This window comes from Cibotium barometz, chromosome 1, assembly GCF_041138505.1.
Source record: "Cibotium barometz isolate CiBa-2024 chromosome 1, ASM4113850v1, whole genome shotgun sequence".
Taxonomy (NCBI): Eukaryota; Viridiplantae; Streptophyta; class Polypodiopsida; order Cyatheales; family Cibotiaceae; genus Cibotium; species Cibotium barometz.
This window is the reverse complement of record NC_141046.1, coordinates 42,942,145-42,953,772: the sequence shown is the minus strand read 5'-3', so window position 1 is coordinate 42,953,772 and position 11,628 is coordinate 42,942,145. Positions and strand designations below refer to the sequence as shown.

The window sequence follows — 11,628 nt, the reverse complement described above, 5'->3', positions numbered from 1 at the left end:
TAGAGAGGATGATAGAGAGGAGGATGAGAGAGAGCATGATGATAGAGAGGATGATAGACAGGAGGATGAGAGAGAGGGTGATGATAGACAAGAAGATGGGAATGATAGAGAGGATGATAATGAAGAAGAAGAAGGTGGAGACACATTGACAACTGAGACAAGAAAAACAGAGAGCATCAAAGCAGAAATTTTCGGAAAGATCCTTAAAACCTCTACTCCAACTGCATTCATCGATCGAATTAGAGTTAGATTCAGCACCCCCCCCCAAGATCCCCTTGTGTAGGCTTCTTCCAACAGAGGCCATAAGGAGACTATGCCCCAGTACTGATAAGAACCTTGGTCGAGCATTCAAGAACCTTGGTGGGTATCTTGAAAGCAAGGGGGCGTTCACAGTGTCCATGTTTGATTTGGATGGAGAGGAGACTCCTCTGACTGAAGAAACAACATTGTCATGGAGTTCAACATGGAGGGATGTGAATGGAACTTTTGAAGAGTCTCTCAGAAATATGCCAGAATGGGGACCGTTCATCCAGGGTAAAATGATACATGTACTAGATGGAAACAACCGCTATAAATCTTGGATGGATTTGATTGCTCAAGGTGAGGGTGATTTGAAATGTTTTTATCTATTTATACAATTTTATGTATGCATCTAATATAATTTTATCATCTTCTTTCCTTTTACTCAGAATTTCCAAATGACATCTCTAAGCATTGTCTGGTGGCCTGTGACTTTCTACAATTCGAGAAGGCTGACGTTGGAGAGCTGATGTTTTCTCTTTCCAGATTGAATAAGTATATGTTTTATTATTTTTCTCTTTTTTGCTCTTGGCATTGATTGCATGATGTTGCTTCAACTCTCTGCATTGGTTGTACTAGGATGCATGACTATGCCTTTGTACCAACAACTTTTGGGGATAGGCTCTTCCAAATAAGGAGAATTGGTGAGTCCGATAAGACTACCCTCCTTGCAGAGCTCGATGATGAGGACAAGGCTTGGATGGAGAATGAAATGAAAAAGTGCCCCACTCGTGGCAAAAAAAGCTGGTTTTCTGTTCCAATAAATATATTGGCATGGCTTGTGTTTAAGGTATGCAAGATATTAAAGGTGTGCAAGATCTACTTAATTATGCGAAATATGTTTAATGTATGCAAGAGTAATTTTGTAATTAAATGGACTGTGTAGGACGATATGGAGATGAAAATCGAGGTCAAGGCTAAGGGCATGGATGTAGACGGAAGGGCTAAGGTGATAAGAGAGGTAGAAATTCTGTATAAGAATAGGGTGGGAAAGTTTGCCCGCATAGCAGACCCTGCCAATGGAGAATACTTTTGGCGTGCTGTTTTGTCACTTCCTTGGCATGCAGCAGGGACCCATATTGCGACACAAGAGAAACTGAACATGATTGGGGCTGCACAAGTTAGGGATGAAGATAAGGCATTCTTAGTTCGAATGTTGGATAATTCACAAGCTAGCATTCGAGAGATAGAGTACTTGCCTAAAGACAAAGCAAAAGCTAGAGAGTGGCTACATTCATTTGTGTTCTGGCTACAAATAAGTTCTTATGGCTCCAAGCTTCTGGAGGAGATTGAAAATTGTGATAGAATCTCCTTACCTTCCATTAATTCCTTTATAAACTATGTCGTCTTTCATCGACGAAAGTATTTCAAAAAAGCTTTCAGAGTTCATCAGGGGGATATAAAATTTAGCAATGATATGGACACACAAAAAGGGCTACGCTCTGCAACACATCGAGTTGTTTATAGGTAAAAAAAAAACTTGGTCAATTTTATTTCTTCTCCTTATGCTTCTTATATAGCCTATTGACTTTAGTTTTCCTTTCCATTTGGAATTTAGATGGCTGCTGAAAGAGGTGGATAGTGGTGTAGTACAGGCCATACCACCTCTTGTGTTGTTATGGATTTGCGAGGATACTCCACGATATATATATGCGGATCTGCACCTTGGGAGAGTAAGTGTTTTCTGTAATCATGGTCATGATGATAAAATGTATGTATGATGATAAAACGTATGTTATCTGTTTTTGAAATGCATGGTTAGCCTCTATCAAGTGTTGAAAAGACAAGATGCCCCTGGTGGCTAGACATGGAGAGGTTTGTTGTGCCAGATGAAGAAATTCAATTACATGATCAACACTTAGCTATATTGGCTAAGATGACCATAGTGGAGGGTTCTGATGAGGTAACCATAAGTTGTCTCTGATTTTTGCACGATGATAAAGTTTTTTGATGAGGTAATTTATAACCATAAGTTGTCTTTGTGCAGAGTATACCATTGACTGCAGTACGTGGCTGCTCTACGAGCTCTCATGCCACATCTATAGCCTCTACATCTAGAATGCACCCTCTACCAGTTAACCTAGGGAGGGATATAGTGAGTCAAGCATTGGATGCAAATAGGAGACAAAGAGAAGTACATCAAACAACAAGTACTTCGGGCAATGTACATGTAGCCCTCGGGGGGTCCACCACTAAGAAATCATATGTATCACGTGCGTTCAAGGGATAATAAAAAACCCCCTCTACCTACATGCTATCAACGAATAAAATTACCCCTCTTTCTTAAGGAACCTACGGGTTTTTTTCAAAAGTGTAATAAAAAACCCCCTCTTGTAGATGTAATCCTGTAGGTTTTGTCAATTAAAAAAACCCTCCTGATGAACTCACGTGCTACACTTACATTTTTTTAGGTGCACCCCCCGGGATGTAGCCTCGTCTATGATCCAACCAGCACCTTTGAAAGGTGATATCATGCCGTTAACAGTAGTGTATGTTTATTGGGGTGATAAATATTTTTCTCTTACCAATCAATCTTCTTCTGTGTTTCTTCTTGCATTGTGGGAATTCGCAGGCATGGTATATGCATTCAATACCTCCATCGAGGACCTTGCAAGGGACTGTAAGAACATAGAAGGGCCATCCCCTCTATTCAAACATGTTTTGGAAGCCATGAATGTGCTTTGTAATAAAGGAAAAGTCCATGGGAAAAGGACTGACTATTGTGTGGAGATGGTGTTTGTAGACTTCCCCTCAAACCTCGTTGTTGAGGGTTGTTTGGGACACAGAGTGCCACCTTGGAATGTGGTTAGCGAAAGTCTATATGAGGCAACTTTTCAATTTGTAGACTTTTGTCTTAATGATCATGGCTTCATAACATGCCTTTATACAATGGAAGAAGGAGTGAAGATAGAGCATGAGGCAACATCTAGAGGATTTGTGGTCTTTCATCGACAAGTGGTCAAATGCAATCCACCAGTGGGAAAGAAGATGGGACAACTTGTAACAAAGGTAGCTGCACACTTCTCTTCTACAAAAATTCTTATGTCTATGTCTATTTCAACTTATAGCCTAAGGAATTCACTACTATTTGAATGGATTTCATTACAGGTTGCATGTCTTATTCTATCTGTTTTTGTACGCTCAAGTACACCAAGGCAGTATTTACGGATGTATGGAGATAAGGTGGAAGAGCAAAATCTTGGGAGTGAATTAGATCTGGAACAAGACCTCATTCAAGATATGTAAGGGATCGATCTGGATCTGTGATTAAAAACAATGTCTATGTATTTAGGGTTTAGGTTTTTGGGTCTCTCATCTCTGTGTTTATGTAGTGTTCCTGAAGAGGATATGGTAAAACGAAAGGGAAAGCCTTGGAGAGGTGGTTGCCAAAGAGGGCAGAGGCTATGCAAGTACATAGTATCTCTCTTTTCAAAGACAGGGGATACTATTGTTGACTTGTTTGCTGGGACTGGAACTCTTGGACTTATTGCAGCGGTCATGGAACATAATGTTATTATCTTTGAAAAGGACCATCGCATATATAATAAGCTATTGGAGCCATATTCTACAAAGGTAATTTCCAAATTAATAAGACAAGGCACTGTTAATACCCCATAATCCTCTATAAATGCAATGTTCATTAATTTCTTACTTTTTTGCAGTTTGAAGAAGACTAAAGACATTTTGGATCTTAGCATTTTTTGTGAAGACAGAAAACATTTTGGATATTAGCATTTTTGGTGGATGTAGCGTGATATTTGAACTTTTTTTTAAAGACATTTAAAGATAGTTTCGATGTAGCATTTTTGGTGGATACAGAAGACATTTTATATATTAGCATTTTTGGTGGATGTAGCGTGATATTTGAACTTTTATTTAAAGACAGTTTGGATGTAGCATTTTTGGTGGATGTAGTAAGCCTGCTTTTATTTTGTGTCTTGAATACATTGTCTTGAAGGTGGTATGTCTTGAAGGTGGTATGGCATGTCATGTAGTAAGACTGCTTTTTTTTTTGGTATGTCATGTGTCATTCTTGCTCACTTTCAATGGATACATGACAAGAAACTGCTCGCATCTCGTATTGATTTGAAAATAATTTGCAAATTGGCTCGCTGCAATGGGCTCGCTCCGTGGCCACCCTCCCATTCATGGAAGCACGCCAGAGATGCGGCTTACAGGTTACATGCCAGACATTGGACATCTCAAAGTTTTTGGATGCATAGCTTATGTGCATGTGCCTGATGAAAGAAGAAGGAAGTTGGATCCTAAAGCAGACAAATGTATATTTGTTGGATATGCACAGGATCGAAAGGCCTACAAGTGTTATAATCCACAAACTAGACAAGTGGTCATCTCATGTGATGTGGTGTTTGATGAGCTTGCTAGTTGGTACAAGGCAAAAGATGAAGGTGTTATTGAGTCACTTGAAGCAGATGTGCCTGTGAACTTGCCATCACAAGCAAGTTCTAGTTCTACTACTATGTCTGGGCCAGCAGTAGAAGCTGAGAGTAGCAGTGTACGTCCATGGTCAGGACGTTTGAGGCATGAGAGTGTAAGCATTGGGAGTAGTGCTATGGATAAAGGCAAAAAGAAAGTAGAAGGAATTGGAATCACAGGATATGAGTCATCTAGTTCCGAGAGTTTGGATGAGGAGCTTGGCATACCTGTTTTACGCACACCTCCTGGTGCTAGGCAGGACAGATATGTGCCACCACATGCTAGAGTTACAGGTGTACAGAGTGACCCGCATGCATTGCGGAGATCCCAGAGGGTGAGATATCCTGTTGACAGATTGACATATAGAGATTTTGCTATGCACTATGCATATATGACATCTATGGTGAAGCATGTGGAACCTACATGCTATACAGAGGCTATTGGAGAGCATGTATGGGAAAAAGCAATGGATGTTGAGATGGACGCATTGGTCCATAATGATACATGGGACTTGGTTGCATTACCAAAGGATAAGAATGTTATTGGATGTAAATGGGTTTACAAAGTGAAGTGCAAATCTGATGGTTCTATTGAGAGACATAAAGCAAGATTGGTAGCAAAGGGTTATGCACAAACCCAAGGATTGGATTATGATGAGACGTTTAGTCCAGTGGCTAAGATGGGCACAGTGAGAGCAGTCATTGCTATGGCTGCAGCTAATGGCTAGGAAATGCATCAGATGGATGTTAAGAATGCATTTTTGAATGGAGATCTACAAGAGGAAGTGTACATGGCACAGCCAGAAGGGTATGTACACCCTAGATATCCCACTCACGTATGCAGGTTGAAAAAGGCATTGTATGGTCTGAAGCAAGCACCACGTGCTTGGAGTGATAAGATGAGCAGATATCTTATCTCACTTGGTTTTCAGACTTCTACAGCAGATTCTTCACTCTATGTGAAGAAGACACAGCATGGGATTGTTTTACTAGTCATCTATGTGGATGACTTGATTATTACAGGTGATCATAGTGCAGATGTGATGCATGTCAAGAAAGCTTTGAGTGGGCAATTTGACATGAAAGATCTTGGTGAGTTGAGATACTTCCTTGGAATTGAAGTGGTGAAAGATCATGCAGGTACTTGGTTAGTACAGCGCCAATATGCATTGGATATGTTGGCAAAGTATGGCATGACAGGGTGTAAGCCTATGAGTACACCATTGGAGCAAAATGTGAAGTTGCGGGCTGATTATGGCGAGGAATTAGATGATCCTTCTATGTACAGGAAGATGGTTGGTAGTCTCATATATATGACTATCACACGCCCGGATTTGAGTTATGCTGTGGGGCTAGTTAGCCAGTTTATGCAGAGCCCCAGGAAACCACATTTGGATGCAGTGAGACGCATCATGAGATATGTGAAAACCACAGCACATTATGGTTTATTCTATGAGAGTGGTAAAAGCCTGGACATACATGGCTACACAGATGCTGATTGGGCAGGTAGCGCATATGACAGGAGGTCTACTAGTGGATATGCTTTTACACTTGGAAGTGCCGTGGTGAGTTGGAGTAGCAAAAAGCAACCTACAGTTGCTTTATCCAGTACAGAGGCTGAGTACAGAGGTGCAGCCATTGCTACTTGTGAGGCTATATGGTTAAAGAGTCTCTTGACAGATTTATGTGAGCCTCTTGATGGCAAAGTTGTCATTCATTGTGACAACATGAGCAGTATACAGTTGGCAAAGAATAGTTACGACTTATATAAAGGAAGGAGCTAGCGTAACCTAGAAGCCAACGGTAACTTGCCACTGAAGTTTTACCGTCTTTCCATGATTTGGGTTTGGCACATTTTTCTATAGAAGGCATTAAGAACTTTGAGATGAGGAGATAAAAGAAGCTTGTAGGCTAAGTCACCTACTTTCATTGAATTCAGATAAGGTTCACAATATCTGGGGGATAACTTCTTATACTCCCCAAGAGATAAAGAACTTCTTTTTGGGCCGTACTCGAATGAAAACCAAAACCGTGGTATCCAAAACACCGATTTTCACTTCTGAACTCATTGTTCTGAATCCTTAAAACAGGTGGGACTCCTGAGAAGTATTCTAGGGAAAGGATCTTCCTTTTTTTTAAAACAGAATCTTTCTTTTATTTTAGAGAGGGAATAATTATAAGATCAAAAGGGAGATTCTTACTCCTGTATACCTCGAAGGCTGGGGAGAAATCTTACATTCTACCCCACTTAAAAAGTGCGAGGTGTCCTCATCTCGCAAGTAGAGGACAACTCTTTTTCTTAAGATCTAATTTTATTCTGGGGTTCCTTATATTCTGGTCAACCCAACGGAATACTTGGATAAATATCCCTTATATAGAACTCATAACAATTCATTCAGATCATATCATTCATATCTTTAACATGATAATGGTCCATTAAATCGAAAAATTTCCTTCTGAACATTCCTCCACGGAAATTTCAGTCAAGCAAGTTCTCAATTTGTCATCCCTTAACTTAATCTACCGTCTCAAGTGTTAATAGTAGCAATTTGACAGCACAGTCCACTAATCTCATAGTGATTTGCTAAAATCATTATCATCGTTCCAGTTATGAATATCATCACAGGGACTCGTCCCATTCATCCTCATTGTGGTTTCGCTCAGCTTATTACATTTCAACTAAATTTCAGAATTCATCATTTTTCAATCAGAATCCAAATCAATTTCATCAGTTCTCAAACAGAATTAAAAATCATATCAACCACATTCGAATTCATCATCTGGATAGCATTAACGCTTATAATTTCAAGTCTTAGATTTACTCGTATATACTGTCAGTAAAGAGCTGCAGTATACTCCCGGTATATACGGGTAGTCACGGCCCTTGGAATTATAAGGTAAATACCATCATGTCTAGGCCTCAAGCAAGTCAGGGATTCTATATAATTGCGGTACTTCCATCTGAAGACCCAATTACCAAATTACGAATTTTAGTTTGAATATCAAATTGTATGACTTATATCACTCAATTACAACCTTTTTGTGTTTATTGATAAATTTTTGACATATTTGTCTTCTCAGTTGATCTTTATTAACCAAATGCTCTGATACCAACTGTGAGATCCCTGTCCCCACCATGCGACGGATTCGGGGTACTAGCAGTGGAAGTAGCACTTCATGCGCGGGGCAGGGACCCACACTCGGGGCCTCGTCCACGGATATCCGGACAAGAGACTAATCCGTCTATTTTTCCAAAACCGAACCCGAAAAAACTTCCCTTACCCGGAAAGCACGGGCGATTCCACCAAGATAACTTTTTACTCTAACGTAGTCAAGATCATTACTGATCACGCTGATCCGACTGCACCTATAAAGATACTCGGTCGGATCAAGGAAGAAACTTGCACTTGGATCATTGGGATCAATGCTTTTTTCCCCATCAAGAGGCACAGCCGTTGATTCTTGTCCATAGAACAATTACTATCCGAGATTTACTTTATCTATCGTAATAAACAGAAATTGAGTCTCGATTTACGGATCCATCAGTCCAGCCTAACTCCATCCGATCCCATGGGTTAGCCAACCGCCCAACCACTGTAGTGATGGGATCCAATTTGGAATTTGGTTAGGTTTTGCCCCGGGTACCAAGGAAAAGAGTTCCAAGGCCCCCTAGCCGGAAGTTCATGCAAACATAAAACTAGCCACACCACTTACACACCCAATATGAATTTGCCTTTTTCTTAGCATCAGCTAACTTTAAAACAATCCTTTAATGAAACCATAGTACCACTGATCACAATCTTCCAATTTATCCGGTTGATTTATAATTTCCCATCATTCCTTCATCAGAGTATTTATGGCATCATTGGCAACTAGAACGCTCACCACCTGTCCACACAGGGGCCTTTTCAATAGTTCCTAGCCCATAATACTCGGCAATATAATCACTTATAAAAATCAAGATGGACTCTCGTTGAAGATCAGCAAGATCAACCAACAGATCCATATAAAGAGCCATGGACTCATCCATTGAAGACCAGCAAGGTCAATCAACCAGATCCATGCCCGGTTTCACAAAACAACTCTTACTCCTTGTTCCAATATCTTCCTCGATGCACGTGTGGGTATCCTAGGCGACCCAGAGCCCGAGCACCATATGGTCAGCACCCTCTAGGATCCTTCGCTCGCAGGTGACCTAGCGCTTCACTCATAGTCCGCTTCCTTGGTCCCTCATCCACCGTACCGGAAGCTCACCATTTTTAATCGAACCGAGGCTGGTCAAGACCTCGGCCTTCCCATTCACATCCACATCCACATTCTCATTCACATCTATATATCCACATCTACATCCACATACATACATACATCCACATCCACATTCACATCTACACATCCACATCTACATCCACATTCACATACATCCACATCCACATTCCCATTCACATCTATACATCCACATCTACATCCACATTCACATCTATGCATATACATCCTCATGCATACATCCACATTCACATTCACATCTATACATCCACATTCACATCTATGCATATACATCTTCATGCATACATCTACATCCACATTCATATCTATGCATATACATCTTCATGCATACATCCATTTTCACATTTATACATCCACACTCCCATCTCCACATCCACACATCCACATACATACATCCATTTCCACATTCCCATTCATATAACCCCATATGCCTTCACATCTAATCTTTTACATCACATCCATTCTCGCCCTATCACAACCCATATACATCTTATCCTATCACATACACTTCTTACCTCATCCCATACACATCTTAATTCATCTTATCACCTCCTAACTTATTTCATAAGTATCTTATCACCTCTTATCACATCCTATCACATCTCATTTGTATTTATAGAATACAAGAGAATTCTTATATTTGATATAAGATTTCTTTGCACATTTATTTATGCATAAATTCCATTTAAGGAGATTAATACTTTCGAAGTAAAAATCAGTCTTTTATGCATCTTCCTATGCATAAATTCATTTTAAATGAAAATGACACTTTTGAATTAAAATTCAATCTTTTATGCATCTTCCTATGCATGAATTCAATTTAGATGAGAATGACACTTTTGAACCAATCTTTTATGCATCTTCCTATGCATAAATTCAATTTGGTAGGAATTACACTTTTAGAATAAAAGAATTTCTCTTATGCATCTAAGTTATGCATAAATCCCTTTATGATGAAAATCACACTTTTAGTATAAAAAGAATATCTTTTATGCATACTTCTATGCATGAAATCCAAATATGATAAAAGTAACACTTTTATAATAAAATAATAAACTCTTATGCATACTTCTATGCATGAAATTCAACTGTGATATAAGTAACACTTTTATAATAAAATAATCAACTTTTATGCATGCCTCTATGCATGAAATTCAATTGTGATAAAAGTAACACTTTTATGTTAAAATAATAATCTTTTATGCATACCTCTATGCATGAAAATAAAAATGATAAAAGTAACACTTTTTATATAAAAATTTATCCATTATGCATACTTCTATGCATGAAAATAAAAATGATAAAAGTAACACTTTTGATATAAAAACTTATCCTTTATGCATAATATAAAAATTTAATTTCTCCATGATTACAATGAAATTCTTTCAATTAATCTAGGATGATAATTCCTAGAATATGGTAGGAAGTCCTCTTTTTATGCTTTGAATGAAATTATTTTATGCGTAATTTTTATAAAAATTTTGCCATAGCTCCGCTGCTATGACTGATAAATCTCAATTTTTCTAAGGGATAAAGCTTATCATTAAGGAAATAATTAGAATGGTCTCTAATTGGATCATCAATCCATAATGGATTGAATCATCAATATACATAAACTAAAAGCATAGAAAAAAGCCATTAATTTGGCCTCAAGCATAGCTTAGTCTTGGATTAAGGAAAAGCTTTATGAAAAGCTTCATTTGGATTGAGAATGGGTCATGAGTATGACCATTTCTTGAGTGAGAGAGAGAAATTACATAAAAACCATTAGAATTAAGCATAAATAAAAATTTATATAATTCTTAACTATCATTAATCAATTAACTTCAATAGCATTCATCAAATTATGTAACTCTTCACTAACATTCACCAATTAACTTGAATAGCATTCAAAAACCATTCCAATTAAGCTTCTCAAGCTTGAGAGGGGTTGAGAATAGAGAAACATTGAGAAATTATAGAAAATGAACAAAATTCACTAATTACCTTACAATTTGCTTGATTCTTTGTTCACGGTAGAGGCCCCTAACCAATCAATTGGTTAAGTATGTTGATGGAGCCACTAATGGGGATTGAAGAAAGAGGGAAGCTCCAAAAACTAGTGAATTATTAATGAATTCATAGTTCTTGGCTTAGGTGGAGTAGAGTAACGATGCATAAACACTATATTTTTTTCAACAAGGGGAGGCTTCTATTTATAGGAAAAATTGAGCTCCTAACCAAACAAACTGATTCTAGAATTTTCCAAGTCAGTTTGGTCACTTTTTGACCATTTTTAGGTCAGTTAAGCTAACTTTTTGGAACTATACTTGAATGAGGAGAGAGGAGAGATGAAATATCTCAATTTTTATGAGTTTAAAACTCATTCAAGCATGTGAAATATGCACCTCCTTTAAAGAACTCCCCTTCCTTACATATGTGTCAAAATGGAATCATTATACCCAAAATATCTCATATTTTTAATATTGCTCATAGTTTTTTACTAATAAACCTTGTACATTTTCAACTCTTCATCTTATGTGAAATATGCACCTCCTTTAAAGAACTCCCCTTCCTTACATGTGTCAAAATGGAATCATTATACCCAAAATATCTCATATTTTTAATA

At 38.3% G+C, this 11,628-nt stretch overlaps 1 protein-coding gene across 1 annotated transcript; it reads left to right on the top strand.

Moving 5' to 3' along the window:
• The first annotated feature begins 777 nt into the window (after positions 1-777).
• Positions 778-1,637, top strand: LOC147642025 (uncharacterized). The gene is made up of 3 exons (XM_086800662.1): positions 778-1,090; positions 1,187-1,491; positions 1,577-1,637. Exons 1-3 carry the CDS (start codon positions 881-883, stop codon positions 1,635-1,637), a joined length of 576 nt encoding a protein of 191 aa, XP_086656788.1. The 5' UTR covers positions 778-880.
• The last annotated feature ends 9,991 nt before the right edge of the window (positions 1,638-11,628 follow it).

Bases quoted from the DNA above. Each gene is read 5' to 3' on its own strand.
- LOC147642025 (XM_086800662.1), top strand. From the start codon at position 881: ATGCATGACTATGCCTTTGTACCAACAACTTTTGGGGATAGGCTCTTC. The intron at 1,091-1,186 runs GTATGCAAGATA...TGGACTGTGTAG, and splicing joins TGGCATGGCTTGTGTTTAAG to GACGATATGGAGATGAAAAT. The intron at 1,492-1,576 runs GTACTTGCCTAA...TATGGCTCCAAG, and splicing joins GCTAGCATTCGAGAGATAGA to CTTCTGGAGGAGATTGAAAA.